We start from the raw sequence: 16,727 nt of genomic DNA, 5'->3' as shown, positions 1-16,727 counted from the left end.
GCATTTGTCTTTCCCATAAACCATTTCCAGCTATGAGGTCTACATTCTCAGACATGTTTCCAGACCGTTGAGCAATGACAGAATCAGGACCAATTTTCATCAAGACATGCATGAACTCACCAAACTACCAGCAGGACAACATCAAATTTAAACATTAGCAGGATCATTCCAACAAAGATCACTGATATGAATCTGGCTGCCACTGCAGTGTATGGTTGTAGGTTCCTTTGAAAATCTCAACATACTGAACCTCAATCCATCATCCAAGTTCCATACAACAGAGGAGTATCCGTGGATGGACCATACCTGCATGCACCACCTTCTGTAAAATAGAATTGTTCCTTGCTAATATCTTTGTGCATGCATCAGCAACATATCTCAGGAGATGCATACTAGGGTTACAACAGACTCAAGTTGCCAAATTTCAGACCAGTTACTAATGCAATTCAAATTTTCAAATACAGCTTATCATGAGAGTCAGTAACCACATCTTTCTCCTCCTTTTCACCAAAGTGGATCACATTTAAACTAAAATATTTAGGGGCTAAGCTAGTTCCATGCTAGGACATCTTTGCTTTTTAGCCTTCACTTCTTTTGCAACAATTGAAATTTTGATGCAGTACTCTCTAATTTTTCATTTGGATATATTGCAGGTAATCATACCAATTATGCTAGTTCAAGCAGTTAAGATCAAAGTAACACAGGGGATCAGCAAAGGACCTAAACTTGAAAAAGAACTACATAATTTTCCCTCAAAAAGGAAAAGAGAACTACATAGTATACAACAGGGTATGCACTGTCAACTTCCATAGAGCAGTCCATTTTGATACCTGTTAGAAAAAGAAGAATAATATTGGTTAAAGCATGAAGTCTGCTACTCGCAAAGAATAACAAAACTAACACAATACACCAGATAACTATGATATGTTACACAAACAAAATGCAGAACTCTGGCAAGCATAGTTCTATTACTGCATATGCTGACCGCAAAAATACTTATTAAAAATATAAAATTAGATATTTGAAAAAAAAAAATTTGTGCCTTTAGATGATCTATCTGATAGCAGGTTCAAGAGTAGGTGCCATAGCATAATTTTGCTAGTGCTCACTATCATCTAAGGTCACCACAATAGCCCAACATCCTCCATAAATTTGTAACCACCACATTGTGAATGATTTCAACTTCTAAGCAAATAGTAGCAGCGGTAAGCAGTTCTGACCCACTAGTCAAATCATTTATAAACATATGATATCACCAACAATATTAACTAGTGGACCAATAAAAATGTCTACTATACTGCGATCTTGGACCAAACAGTCAGGACTAAGGTCCACTGAACCGATACTGGAGGGTGTACAGGCCAGCCACCAGTTCGGCATCGAACAAGTCTGCACCATGCCATTTTGGGGCGTACGAACACAAGGAGAGCCGGAGAGGGAGGGGGAGAGGGAGGGGGGAGAGAGGAAGAGAGATGGGGAGGGAAGAATGGAGGGAAGGAGAGGGAGGTGGAGCGAGATGGAGAGAGAGAGAGCGCGCTCCAAAGCTCACATCGAATCAAGATCAAAATGGACTGCGCTCCATCTCACTTTTTCTAACAGACATCAAAATGGACTTCATGCTTCAAGGCTCGAGCTCTCTCTCCCTTCCCCCCTCCCTCTCCCTCTCTCTCATTCCCTTCCTCTCTCTCCCCCCCTCTCGCTCTCTCTCTCCCTCCCTTGGATCTCGAACACATGGGCTTCTATTTGAATCAATGGAATGAATCGTGCCGGTAACCGACCAGATGGGTTCAGTATGCTCGAACCAACCGGTTCGGTACGTTTCAGCAAACCTTAGTCAGAACCCTGTAACACTATTAATGATTGAGCTCCTACTGCTACATGAGTTAAATTGTTGATCAGGAGGATTAGTTTAACAAGCAAATCCTTTGTGCGTGGGAAGGAACCTACAGACAAGAAATTTATGATGTCTTCTAAACTATGGTATCATATTTCTACTGATAGTGGAAGTTAAATCTGTCAAAAGAAACAAAAACCATCAGAAAAAACATACCTGATTTTAGGATCTGTCCTAGGGAAAAAATAGCTGAGAATAAATGCACAGATTAGATAATGTGATTACATTAATTGGTGACAGGCTGAAAGCTGCCATTTGATTCATCATACATCCATCTGCAAAATCAGATTTCTTAGAAATCAGAGAGGGCAAAGAAGACAATGAAAATAAATAAATACAAACGAAACTACGGAAACACGATCAAACCAATGGAATTTATAATCCATTTTGTAATAAATTACATAATTTATCATTAGAATGTGAAAATAGCATGAATTAAGATTGGCAATTGCCAACAAGCTTGTAAATTTCACTTTGTTGACAATCCATTTTGTTTATATACAATAATCTCATCCATTAATTGTTAATATACTTTTTATATCCAAATATAGTTCTTCAATCAAATTTTGCCATAAACTATATCGAGGGTGACTAAAATGACAGTTTTGGACTTTTGAAAAGATTTCAATTGTCAAATTTTCTTCCCAAATTGCCATTACTTTTATTTACCAAACTTTATAAGAGCACCTATTGCATATTTTGTTAAATATAGAGACATCGTGACTTTTCTCACTCCGATCTCCAACTCAGCATGTGCTGCTGCAGAATCATATCTTCCCTTCCCTCTCTTGCATCTCTTATGTTTTTGACTCATTAATAATTAATTAGCCAATCACAAACTAGATGATACATTTTTTATCTCTTTAGAATAATACTGCTACCACTAAATTTCTTTCATTCTCCTTCATATTTGAAAAAGCCATCCAAAAACATCTTAAGCTTTATTACCCTCCTTTATATTGTAATCCCCTAGATTTGTAAGAAACCTAAGCACGAGAGCATCAATTCTTTCCTACTCTCTCTGGGACCTACTTTCTTTATCCCTTATTACCCTCAGAATTCTGATCAAATATAGCAATTTGTTCTTGGGTCTACTGTTACCTCACTCCACTAAAATTATAATTAAATATAGTACAGCGTCAATTAACAATTAAATTTCCTAAGTGTGCACTAGTAACAAGTGAGAAAAACCACTTCTCATGTGTACCCTACATCATTATCCTTTATGCTATCATATTTCTGAAAAATCTCTCCTCCTCTCACCATATCTTCTTTTGATTCCTAAACTTTTGCATGACAATCTCTTGCTTTAGTTTTACTAACATTAGATATGAGAAACTCCTGAATGAATGTATAATTATCTCTCTCTGTGTGCAGTCAAATTTTGGTTTTCATTCCTCAAAAGGATGGGGAGAGAACGGATCCAAGAAACAGATCACTATATTTGAACTTTAGTTTCGTGTCCGAAAAATGATCACTTCCACGCGGACCCACCAACAGCAGTATTTGCATCATCAATCAAACACAAATTTCAAAAAATGTTGTGCACTGCATCCTGCTAGAGCAAGAATTCTCTAGACCCTCTTAAAATAAAGCATTCAGCATGTACAACATGACTGATCTCCAGACCCTCTTAGATTAAATAAGAGCTCTTAGGTGCACAAGTGAGCACAATACTCATATGCCTGGTCAGCCACTAGCATTTATGAAGCCGTAAAACTCATGCTGGTGAGTGGATATTTATATGCAAAAATATCAAAGCATCGGTAAATGATGGATAGGCAATTAACGAACACATAATCCCTTTCATTCATGATTTTGCATTATATATGCAGAGTTTTTCTCTCCTTCCTATATCATACTAGTAATATACCCGAGAGGATAAAATCTCCTACAAACTAAGTAATTCTCTTAATTTTTTCTCTAAACCTTATCAAGCTCCAATCACATACATTAATGTACATGGATTTTTGGTTTTGAGAAAAAAAAAAATGTTAAGAAACTTGAATAATAGCTTACCAGAAAAGGGACTTGCATGATACAAGAATACATATTTCCTTAACTACTATCATTTATTCTTTGAGGACGCTAAATAAATGAAAGATACAATTTATATGTAATAATTACAAACATTATTTCTTTCATGTAATGTAAGGTCTTAACTCTTAACTAGAATATCAAGGCATCGGTCAATGATGGATAGGCAATTAACGAACACATAATCCCTTTCATTCATGATTTTGCATTATATACGCAGAGTTTCTCTCTCCTTCCTATATCATACTAGTAATATACCCGAGAGGAAAAAAATCTCCTACAAACTAAGTAATTCTCTTAATTTTTTCTCTAAACCTTATCAAGCTCCAATGATATACATTAATGTACATGGATTTTGGTTTTGAGAAAAAAAAAACTTAAGAAACTTGAATAGTAGCTTACCAGAAAAGGTACTTGCATGATACAAGAATACATATTTCCTTAGCTACTATCATTTATTCTATGAGGACGCTAAATAAATGAAAGATACATTTTATATGTAATAATTACAAACATTAATTCTTTCCTGTAAGGTAAGGTCTTAACTCTTAACTAGAATATCAAGGCATCGGTGAATGATGGATAGGCAATTAACGAACACATAATCCCTTTCCTTCATGATTTTGCATTACATATGCAGAGTTCTCTCCTTCCTATATCATACTAGTAATATACCCGAGAGGAAAAAAATCTCCTACAAACTAAGTAATTCTCTTAATTTTTTTCTCTAAACCTTATCAAGCTCCAATCATATACATTAATGTACATGGATTTGGTTTTGAGAAAAAAAAACCTTAAGAATCTTGAATAGTAGCTTACCAGAAAAGGTACTTGCATAGTACAAGAATACATATTTCCTTAACTACTATAATTTATTCTATGAGGACGCTAAATAAATGAAAGATACATTTTATACGTAATAAATTACAAACATTATTTCTTTCATGTAAGGTAAGGTCTTAACTCTTAACTAAAATATAGAACAGATTTTGTTGTAACTCCATGCCTAACAACTTCTTATAAATCATAAGAATCACATGCATTGTGCAAGCATGTGATTAGTCCTTCAAAAAAAACCTTAAATGCTAGAATCATTCATGCCAGATCCGAGCTAGCTTCAAAAATTAGTTTCTATTTTTGAACTGGCTTCAAAGGTTTCAACATTCTTGTTGCTTACATGACTCCTCCATATGATATTTTGAAGCTAATTTCTTGCTACTTTTGTTTGTGTATGACTTAAATGTGGTTACTTATAATTTTGTTAATGAAACATCGTCAAACTAGGTTAAAAAAATCTATTATTTAATGATTTATTCCAAAGCTTCTTAATTATTCTCGAGTCTATCATTTAATTGAAATTCCACTTCCCAACATTTATATATAAAATGTTTCTACTTTTCGCAATTATGACAATTCCAATGGAAGAAAGATCAACTCTTCAACAAGTATCAACATGAGACCATATACAGAATAAACTCTCAACAGATTTCTTGCCTTGCATGTAAAATGAGAAAAAGGAAGGTAAAAGATATCACAATTCCTGACATGGACTGATCTTGCTCCCAAAACACCTTCATCATGAGTATATATTCCATGTTCAAATCTCACCATCATGATTTTTTTTTTTAATGTCCCATGCTCAAATCTCATGTTCTACAATTATAAGGTGATAAACACAATTTGACGAATTAGATGATATGGTGTTGATGTTAGCCAATCTTCAACTTCTTTTCCCTTTTTTTTATTTTAAGAAATAAGATCATTGATGTTTAATAAAGGAGTGAAGTATCTTGTGCCAACACTCGGTACACATTGGCACGGAAGATACATAAGTTTGTAAAAGGATTCTCAGATGGCACCCAAATACACCCTTTTTCTCAGTTTCATTGGACATACCTATATTGATTGCTTTGTATTAGCATGTAGATATTATAAACAAATAAACATAGTCTAACTAATGTAAAGAAATCTGAGATCGTGAATCACATAGATATTTGTGTCGATTGCAGGTTACATGGGCATTTATGGCCTCAAACAAACTGAGACGAACTTCAGGTTGCCCAGGCTTGGATTCTTAAATGGCAGGGACATTCGATCTTGAGCAGAGCCCAACTATAGATGTTAAAGATTGGCTAATTTCCAAATAAACAAGTTATAACAAGTTCGTTGTCAAGCCAAGTCCAAGCTTCTACTTATTTTTGCTAGCTGGGGGTGTTCGGGCTTGGCTCGTTTATGAGTTGTTCCTTAAAATAAATTCTGGACTTGTTTGTTTCCTAATTAACTGGCCTGGGCCTAAGCTGTTCATGAACAATTTAATTCACTTAATATACAAATTAACATTACACAACTATTTTGCAGATTAACAACATAAATAAAGTTTTTAATCTACTATATTATAAAGAAAACAAGACTCAGGCCACATTAAGCCCAACTCCGAAGATTGAAGCCAACCATTTTTTTTTTGCATGTCCCTCTTCTCTTACTTAATTTTAGTCAGACTCTTTTTATCGCGAGCCCTATTCCAACTAAGAGGGATCCCAAAGTCGAATCATCTAGAATCCATTTTCTATCAAAAAGGTAGGGAAGTGGAACCATATCCCAACTCTTCAGGTTCCTCTTAAAAGTCCACACATATTGGGAAAGGAGACATGAAAAAAAACACACGAATAGCCTCGTAAAAAAGAAGCATGGCCATCCCAATATCCATACTTTAGCTCCCTGTGCATGGTACATGCCAATAACTAGTTCATGATATAATCTAGATGGTGTTTGAACTCTTGTTGTGAAGTATAATGACAATCTTTTATCATGATCATGGGATCAAGTCCTCAAATGCCATTTAACAAAAAGAGAAAAAAAAATAAAGGAAGAGTTCCATACCATCTAAAGTTGAAAAGTTTCTATTTAGGACGGTAGATTACATGTTTAAAATGGGAAACTAGAGTACCAGCCCAAACTACTATGTACCAGCATGTATCAATGTACAATGAAATGATGTGCATCCAAGAACAGAGATATGCACCCTGCTACTGTGCTGATAACCTATTCGCCTCCACATAGATATGCGCACGTCAACCCATATGTTCATAATACATCAAGCATAGACAACATGACAACCCAAAGGCTAGCATCTTCTCTAGTATATCTAAGTTTACAGTCATGGCCAACCATACACCAACCAATATATGACAAATTTTATCCAAATAAACTGAGCAATAGAAGTTATCATTTGTTTCAAAATTCTTTTTAAGTTATTCTTAGGTTTTTCAAAACTAACCTTTTTCCCATTATTGTCCAAAGTTGAACAAACACATATCACCCTCCTAGCAGGATTGACACTCCAAATGTCCTGATGTAACAACAATGATAGAACATCTAAATTGAAAATCCACTTGTATATGTTATATATACCATAATGGCTTGAATCCAAAATGACATGAACCTAATCTTAGAATTGATTCATTTAAACAAATTCTTAACCTCTAATAGACTGATAAGTAGGAGAAAAGAAAAACTTATCTCACAATAAAAAACTTCCAAGCCTTAATGAATGCAAGTGCAGGTGCACTGACATTGATTAACCAAGATTGACCTAATTTAGATTCAACCAGTCCTCAAAGTAAAGTAAAGTCCGAAACTGAGGCTTCAACTCCAAGTTAGTGGGAAATCTGAGAAATTCCAATGAATATCTACGTCATCATATTAAAAATTAGGGTAGAGTTGCCCAATCCAACTTCTAAAGTGCACCAACACCTGTCAAACAATTGGGTTTGATGTCAGTCGAAACAGATGACCTGAAGATAAGTCAGGTTATGTCTACATCAGGTTTGACTAAGACCCAATTCTTTTTACTTGCACCCTCAATGTTACCTTGGTCCAACCTACAAATCCAGTATGATATCTCATCAAGACAACTCAAAAGCATTTATAAGCCTCATACCAAATGCCTGGAACAACAACTATGGAAGAAAATAATTTATTATTAAATCCAAGAATTAAAAATTAATCCAAACTAAATGCTAAAGATTCTTCCATTTAAAATCAAATTACTACAAAAATCATCCAAAAATTGGTTTCAGAATAAGTCATCTATCATATACCATAGATTATGTTACCTGGACACCTGACACGGGTGTCAAGTGTCCAAGTGTCAAGAAGAAACCGACCTAGGAATCTTTTAACACCGGGGCACGTTTGTATCTTATATATGCAACTGTAAAGATGTAATGAACAATAAGCTTATCTATGCTCCTTAAGTTCATAAGGGTTTGGTGAAATGGATGCTAATTATTATTTTAGAATTGAAAATGTTCACATAAAAGTGCTAGAAAATATACACGTCATGATGATGGCATCATAATTTGATGGTATGAACTATGAAGTGTCAAGGAATGTCATGAGGTGTCCTAAGCGTCCAAGTGTCTCACAGGTCAAAAAAACCTGAAATTTGAAGTGTCCAAGTAACACTGCCCCACAATCTATAGGCAATAAGTTGGATTGCAACTTCTTTTAAGTATGGGCTTTAACATACTATAGGCTACAGCCTACAAAGGAAACAAGTAATTGTCTACAAATGGTTCAAAAGTACCGAGAAGAATAATCACTATTGTCTATTTCTGCATCAGATACTTAAAGCTGTAATTTCCACTAGCTGCCAGACTGAATTTTTTATTCATCGGCATCACAATTTCCATAAATAGAAAATAGAAATGATACTCTAAATGGATGCTAATTACTATTTTAGAATTGAAAATGTTCCCATAAAAGTGCCAGAAAAGTATACACGTCATGATGGTAGCATCATAATTTGGTGGTATGAAGTGTCAAGGAATGTCCTGATGTATCCTAAGCGTCCAAGTGTCTGACAGGTTAAAAAAAAACCTGAAATTTGAAGCGTCCGGGTAACACTGCTCCATAATCGATAGGCAATAAGTTGGATAGCGACTTCTTTTATAAGTATGAGCTTTAATATACTATAAGATATAGACAACAAGGAACAAGTAATCATCTACAAAATGGTACTGAGAAACATAATCACTATTATCTAATTCTGCATCAGCTACTTAAAACTGTAATTTCCCACTAGCTGCCAGACTGAAATTTTCATCCATCAACGTTGCAATTTCCATATATAGACCATAGAAATGATACTCTAGGATCAACAAACATGCCTTCACATACAATCTCAAAATGTCAATTATTTTGACATTTGGTTCCTTGCTGGGTACATTTGGTTTAAGTTCATTGGCATTGATGAGATACAGCCAACATGTAGAATTTTTTAAACTATGCAAGATACATCCCGACAAATTCATTTATGCAGAGTCATGCAGATCAAGGTCAGGACATTCATGTTCAAGCCAGACTCCAAAAAAACCTGGCCTAAGTAACGTATGGTTACATTGATATGTAAAACACGACTACTACTATCATTTACCTATGTAGGCAGCAATTTATAAAATTAAATTACTTCTTCCAAAAGAGCAAATGCACCATATTACTTACAAAAGATATCAAGATATGGATTGAAAAGACATACTTGCACACAAAAATTGGATGTAAACCACTTTTAGAATCACCTATTTGTGATCTCCTATCACTTTCTTCCCTAAACCTGTCAGTGTCTAAAACTTCACATGGACCATATATTGAGCCAGCCATTATGGTTTTCTTATTATTTGAAGCATACACCTGCAACCAGAAATTCATATCAATAGTAAGAGCATGGAGTATAAACGCCGCCCTCTAACACCAGCCCACAAGCACGCGTGCACAAAAAAAAAAAAAAAATGAAAATCCAATTTATGCCCAACAAGTAAAACTGAAAAATATATCAAAAGACTCTGAAAAGTATAGAAAGATAGAGATCAGATCTACAACAAATTGTTCTTTCAGAAGTCCCGGTAAGATAATAGAGGTACACATCACTTTTACCATCTGAAGAAGCTTTTCTAGCAAGGAAAGAAGGTTTTGACACTTTTATAGTAGCTACCAGATATCTGGAACTTTGATGATGCTAAAACATAAAGGGGGATGGCATATGGGGCCTGATGCTAGATTATCATGCCTGATTACAATGATAATTATTTCCGAGGATAACATTTTTAAACAAGGAAATAAAATCAAAATTGCAGTCATACCAATCTCTCCGTAAGCTTGAACTATGCATAACCTATTAGTTGCAAGATATTCCTCGAGTTATTGCTAAACAATTGGGTTAATCATAAGCTATTCAATAAATTATAAAGTCAGCAAATATACTTTTCGCAAGCTAAATATTGCTTGTTGATGAAATACTAACAAGTTATACTCACAGAAAAATAGCCAATAACATTATTTTTTTTAATTGTTCCTCGTCCAATGCTCATAAACAAGTTCATTGGTCCATAATATATCCCAATTGTGCATAATTCCAACCTTGGATTAATGAGCCTTTTAATCATTTCTAATCTTTCCAAATTTTGATTAATTTCCATACTATTCATGAATTAGACAGTTTATTACTTACCTCTGTAATTCTTGAATGCCAAATTTGTGACTATTTATCAGAGTAACCAATGATCTTTACATTCTAGCTTACTCAGGGAAGCTGGAATAATGAGGGTAGAGCACTAAATCTGGGTGAAGGTAAAGATGGTTCAAGGATTACTTTCATCATATGCAATTTGTAATAATATGCTATTTTTTCAGATTTTGATAAAATAAAAGACATAATACCATGACTAGTTAGTTTACTTAACTTGCCCAAAGTTTAAAATTAAAACAGTGCAATAGAAGGACTGACATTTAATATGGATGTTACAGAAGCAAGAAGCTTTAAAATAACTACTGAGCTGCGACTCTAATAGAACTTATACCAGTCTTCATCTGTGTATGCAGATTTTCCTGAAAGCTATCTGTTAAAAGCACAATACAAAATTGAAAGATATAACTGGTGGATGAATATAGCCTCTATCAACATTTTACTACATTAGATAAGCATTAGAAAATCTCATAACATATTCTCATTTCAAGCTTATGTCAGTACAATTGTAGGAAAGCCTAACTAATTTTATTTAAGATGTCAACTAGACTAATTCCAGTTTTTTTTGAAAAAGCAATCAGGTATTCGATGTAAAAAGATAGTAACCAAAAGATATATGAATTCTTCATTGCAACTTTTACAAGTTTCAACAACAGGACATATTCTTAAAATTTTAGGCCTGAAAAAATGGTACTGAAGTATCCAATAACTCATCCAATTCTAGGTATAGATCCTGCAATTTGGTCCATTCAGAAGCCAATTCCAGGTTCTTAACAGCAATATAGGATCAGAATTCTTATCGAATAAGTTCAAACAAGCCAGATCAAAAAAATAACAAGGTCATTAGACAAGACAAAGGAGACCTTTGGATCAAGGTGGCAGAAAAATCTACTTCCAGAGACAGCTGAAAGGGATTATGATTACTGACGCCTCAAACCATCAATAGTAAAAATTGCTCAATAGTTCAGCAGAATCTAAAAAATGTTATGATCAAGTTAACAATAACTGATGGCTCACCTCACTGTTTTCAGTGGTAGATGGTTGGCTTACAATCTCTGCAAGATCATTGGGGAAGTAATACAAATCTACAGTAGCCCACTTTGACCTAGAGTTATTATCCTCCCACAAAGACTATAACACAGAAGAAAAATGATAACTCAGCATACAAAAGTAACATCAGAATTCACAAAGATAATATGAAGAAGGAACTTTTTTTACTATGTAACAGAGAAAGAGGAAACAAGTATGGCAATATTTGCATAAAGGTGAACAATTATGTACGATCTGACTATCTGAGTAAAGACTTGCCTGGAGCTTTGAAGGAGCAAACTTCTGACAGGTGGAAGCAATTAAAACTTGATCTTGAAGCTTGTACTGAATACCATTAATGCGACAGGACTGGTAATATGTCTTCTCGTCTACAACTTGGAGAATATCACCAACCCAATCTACAGTATGCAAGTCTGGTAGCAAAGACCTACCACAATCTCTAGCTTCATCCCCATAATCCAACGTTCCATTTGAAGTTGCCTGAAAATTATCTCCATCATCCAACCTAGTGTTACTACCAGCCTTGTTTTCAGATGTTTCCTTTTTACTGAATGGTTCTTTAAGCTCATTGTCAAAAGGCTTGCTGATTTCCTTCCATTGAATCGTAGAAGCCTCAGCACTGCTTGGCAACTCTACTCCGTTGCTAACTTGTGAACCACCAGACACTTGAGACTGATTGTTGTTGTCAATAACAGTGCCACAGGGATGCTCAGAACAGGAACTCTCTAGTGCCGTCTTTGGCTGCAACACAGACCCAGAGGTTGCTTTCATGTCACATGAAGATGATCCATTTCTGTCATTGTGTTTATCAATACTTTCATTTTTTGTGCCAGAGGTGATACAAACCACTCCAGTATTTTCCTTTAAGGTGTTGGTGGAGGCCCCTGTAGACATCACATCCTCTTTTTTCATCTCAGCAGCAGGCGAATTAGACTGCACTTCTGCAACCTTCATCATTGAAGCTGGAGCTGACTCAACATGGCTGCCTCCCATATTCGAAGCATGGGCAAGATCCGGAGCACCAGAATTTCCATTGGCTATTATTTTCTGTTGAATAACCTTCAAGTCTGGGTTTTCCGTTTTCTTCTCTAAGGAAGCATGAGTACCACCTGCATTTGAAGCTGCCTTCGATGGACCAACAGTCCTTGTAACCCGGCCATATTTAGGTGGCAAAGGTTTGCCGTTGCTTGATAACAAGCATTTTGGGCAGTGCCACTCGGCCTTAGGAATGCCTTTGTTACCATAAGACTGAAGGCATTTTAAGTGGGTTCCTTTCTCACAAGCATCACAGACAAGCAAACTTTCCACATCAGTGATGGTAATCTTGCATACTTGGCAAACTAGAGGTTTGCTCATGTACTCAGTTGATGGTGGCGTCCAGCTAGGATGATCAGAAACCTTTTGCTGCAATATCCTCTGCACATTTTTAACAATGTCATTATCGTTGGTCAAAGGAGAAGGTGCATGAACAAACGTGAGGCCTGGTGGAGGCTGATGTCCAATGAGAAAATTTCCTTGTCCAGCTTGAATTGCAGAACTTATTTCCTGATTTCTTATAGCTTGTGAATTTTGAACAGCATTAACTTCATGAATACCCTCAGACTTTACCAAAGCATGATTGGGCAACTTATTTGCCTGGCCAACCTTTGTTACAGCAGCAGATGTCGATTGCATAGAAGTTGCTGGGGTTTTATATGGCATATAATCAGCAGAAGTAGCTGCAAAAAGAAAATGTAAAGTCAATCAATCTATCAGCATAAATAAAACGAATCCTTCTGAGCAATAGAAACCAAGATTGTCCAAAATTTGAAAATGAAAAGGAGAAATTTATGTTTAATGCCAAATTTCATCGTATCTCAGAAAATGGCAATGAACTAATTAGTGCTAAAGGTGATTAACCTATTATTTTTCAGAAATGTGTTTCAGTACATGGTATGAAGAACTTCATGATGCATCCAGCATCAGCCCCACAAGTAGACAAGCAACCTCAAAGACTCCAACAGAATCGTTACATAGCACAGAAAGCATCCACACTATATAAAAGGCAAACAGGAATGCCTATCTTAAAATGTTCAAATCATGCTAACCTTCTGGCCTAGAAGTTGTCATGATTTACAAAGCAAATACCTGCAAAAGCAAGCCTTCTGACTGCAATAGTTTAAGAATCACAAGTCAGGCAATAGTCTAGATATATGTGTTGATGCTTGCTAACATGATCTCTCAAAATAAATATTCTCTTCATATTGATTGTTTTAAGAATTTAATCATCTTGTAAACATTGGGAACTTCAGACATTAGTAAAATGTATAGCACTCTTAATTGTCTTTTCAAATAAGACAAATAAATGGCTACTTTTATCAGTTATGCATCAAAACATAACATAAGAAGAAAAAGAACTTCAATAAAAAAAAGAAAGAAAAAGAACAAGAGTATATGCATCATAAGCACAATTCAATTCTAAACCACATTTGGACAACAAACAAAAAAGGAAATGAAATGAGAAGACTGCAAGAATGTACCTCGAACTAGTGTTTGATAAGTTGGCCCATCAAGTCGTCCATCCAACCGGAGGTGTCCAGGTTCTGTACGAGGCAGTGTTAATGAAGGAGAACCTCCCTGGTGTGGATTGGATGCTGATTTTACAGGAGTAACAGCAGCAAGTGTTTCATTGATTTGCGGCTGCTTTGAAGAGGCAGAAGAAGCTAGCGCAGGAACATGTGTTACAGTTGAAGTACTCTGAAAGCCTCCAGCAGACAGCACCATTTGACTTGGTTTATCGGGTAGGAACCTAGAAGCTCCATGTAACAAGGTTCCGTGGGGTTCAAAGTTTGCACCAAAGCTAACTGGAAGATGCTGAGATGAAGAAAAAGATGAATGTATGGCAGCTTCCTTGGATTCCTCCATCTAAAGAAATAAAACCAGATGCATGAGGTAGACCATTAGATGTGTTTTGCCATGTAAGAAAATACGATGAAATTTAAGCATTTCATGACAACAACATTGATACTCCACTAGAGGGATTGAACCAGAGTCACTAAAATCATGTTTAGAATGCAACTATGCCTTCACCAAGAAAACTGTTTGAAAAACAGATGTATTTAGCATTTTTCCCCCAAATAGGGAAAAAAATTAAAAACACCACAAAAACAGCCAGGAAACTACTAGCAGTTTCCCTATAGTTTTACCATGCCGCAAATGCATTTCCCACATAGTTCACAACATCATTCCCTGTTATCACTTTGGAAACATTTTGCAAAACTCGTCCAAAGTTACAATAAATACGAGATAACAAGTTCAGAACCAACATTCGCCGGCTCAGTACCGGACCTCATACCGGTACTATTCTATTACGGTGTCAGTATGGTACAATACGAAACGGCGAGGCATACCGAGTGTTGGTATGGTAAAAATATTGCACACTGATTCGGTACCGAATGGTACAGCAAACCTTGTTCAGAACACCACAACTCCCTTCGATTATAGAAAATAATCACATCGATGCTAAAAATAAGTGAATACAACTTGCCATTGTGCTATCATCAGATATTTGAATAAGGATGCGTTTTCGAGGCTGATGTATGTTTCCAAAAAAGCAGGCACCACTAAGGTAGGAGAGAAAAAAAGAAGACAGGGATACTGATTATTGTTGCATAGAAAAGGAAACAATTTGTCTCAAAAAACCACTTAGTTTCCATTTATCGGACTACTGGTCGTGTTGTAGCCACTAAATTAAGTGACAACTCCACAAGCATAGTAACACTACCCGAGATCTTTTCACAGTATTACAAGATTAGAGGGATGGGGTAACAAAAGGCCCTCAAAGAAAATTAATGCAGCTTCAACAGAACCCATAAACATGCACACAAAAAGGCTCAACAAAATTACCATAGATCTATGTAATCGAGAAAACCATAAGCGATAAAAAGAGAGAAAATAACACCAATATTAGCCGAGAAATAATTGGTTCCCCAGGGCAGACCTTCCTTTTGGTGAGCAAGACCTTCTCGGCGATGGACATCTTGGGAGGCCGGAACCCCAGCATGGGATCCTTGGACCGATTGAGCCCAAGATCCTCGACCACAACCCTAACCGCCTCCCTGGAGAACAGATCCTTGGGCTTCACGGCCTCGCACATCCCGGCGAGCTTCTCCCGCGCCTCCGCCACCAGAGCCTTCTCGGCGGCCGTCGGCTCCCGGCCGCCCCTCATCTGCCCCATCGCCGTCAACACCATCACAATCTCCGCGACCCTCTTCAAGTCCCCGGCGTCGGCGCCGTCCCTCGCGCGCTTCTTGGTCGCCAGCGCCGCGACCTGGGCCTCGGGGGGGCCGGCGGCTATCGTCCTGCCCTCGTCTCCCATATCCGGCGGCGGGGCCCCGTCGGGTGTCCGATCCGGGGGGACCGGGCGGACGAGGAGGAGGAGGGGACCTGCGAGAACGAGAGAGATCGGAAGGCATGAGAGGGGGAGAGAGGAAACCCTACCAAGGGGGAGAGGGGGGAGTCGAGAGAGAGGGCGGGGAGGGGAGAGGGGGTTTAAATACCTATTTGGCGGGTAATTGACGGAGCTTTAGAGCGGGTTATGAGACGGGGCGAGGGCTTATTGTTGAGATGTCGGTGAGAGTAGGGGGAAGTTTGGGAGCAGGCGAGGAGAGAGAGAAAGGGGGGCAAAAATAGCAGAGGGTAGAGAGGAATCTTTTTATTTTTTTTCCGTTTTATTTATTGGAACCGGGTCGAGACTCGGGCGTCTAACAGAGGCGAGGAGCGACAGGAGCCGGCGAGGAAATAAGGGTTGGGCTACAGCTTCGGGGGTAAAGCCACGAACCTCGGAAATTCACCGATGAAATAATGACACGTGTCATGTTCTGGATTCTTCTACCCAGTTTTCTCTTCGGTTTTGCGTTCTTGCCTTCTGTACCGCCCGTGCTGCCTGTTTGGCATGCAGCAGATTCTGGACCCTGCCATCACACGAATGTTGAAGCAGGGTGCTACAGGACTATGGACGTTGTGGATGCTTTATAAGTCGTGCATCAGGTATGAATTAATCTAAAGAGGGACACGTGGCTTGAGAATAGAGCTGATCATGGCCAAGTTTGAGCATAGCAAATATCAAATTTTAAGCCTGATTAAAATTAATATAATTTAGGCCCAAAATCCGGCTTACGATCAACTCTAGTTAGGAAGAAGAATAAAATCATGTATTGGCTATATTTGCAATTGGAATTATGT

General features: G+C 37.2%; 1 protein-coding gene across 4 annotated transcripts; it reads right to left on the bottom strand.

The window, feature by feature from the left end:
- Positions 1 to 414: 414 nt before the first annotated feature.
- LOC103696217 lies at positions 415 to 16,552 on the bottom strand. Of its 4 annotated transcripts, none has more exons than XM_039116841.1 (8): positions 16,324 to 16,551; positions 15,484 to 15,929; positions 14,024 to 14,408; positions 11,763 to 13,222; positions 11,472 to 11,585; positions 9,511 to 9,622; positions 2,051 to 2,169; positions 415 to 830 (listed from the first exon to the last, which is right to left on the bottom strand). In XM_039116841.1, exons 1-7 carry the CDS (start codon positions 16,358 to 16,360, stop codon positions 2,069 to 2,071), a joined length of 2,655 nt encoding a protein of 884 aa, XP_038972769.1. In that variant the 5' UTR covers positions 16,361 to 16,551; the 3' UTR covers positions 415 to 830; positions 2,051 to 2,068. The 4 variants fall into 4 exon arrangements, with proteins under 4 accessions (XP_038972769.1, XP_038972770.1, XP_026656603.2 ...); XM_039116842.1 differs by having other exon boundaries at positions 9,471 to 9,622; positions 16,324 to 16,548; XM_026800802.2 differs by lacking the exon at positions 16,324 to 16,551 and adding an exon at positions 16,043 to 16,266.
- Positions 16,553 to 16,727: the final 175 nt, after the last annotated feature.

The sequence above is a fragment of the Phoenix dactylifera genome, unplaced genomic scaffold, assembly GCF_009389715.1.
Source record: "Phoenix dactylifera cultivar Barhee BC4 unplaced genomic scaffold, palm_55x_up_171113_PBpolish2nd_filt_p 000143F, whole genome shotgun sequence".
Lineage (NCBI taxonomy): Eukaryota > Viridiplantae > Streptophyta > Magnoliopsida > Arecales > Arecaceae > Phoenix > Phoenix dactylifera.
The sequence above is the reverse complement of the archived record's forward strand: the minus strand, read 5'-3'. Positions and strand labels throughout refer to the sequence as shown.

What these genes read in the sequence shown, in the direction of transcription:
- LOC103696217 (XM_039116841.1), bottom strand. Translation starts at nt 16,360, where the DNA reads ATGACACGTGTCATTATTTCATCGGTGAATTTCCGAG. An exon ending in TTATCAAACACTAGTTCGAG is followed by an intron (nt 13,223 to 14,023) that starts GTACATTCTTGC and finishes TTCTTTTTGCAG; the next exon opens with CTACTTCTGCTGATTATATG. An exon ending in CTACCACTGAAAACAGTGAG is followed by an intron (nt 9,623 to 11,471) that starts GTGAGCCATCAG and finishes TTCTGGTTGCAG; the next exon opens with GTGTATGCTTCAAATAATAA.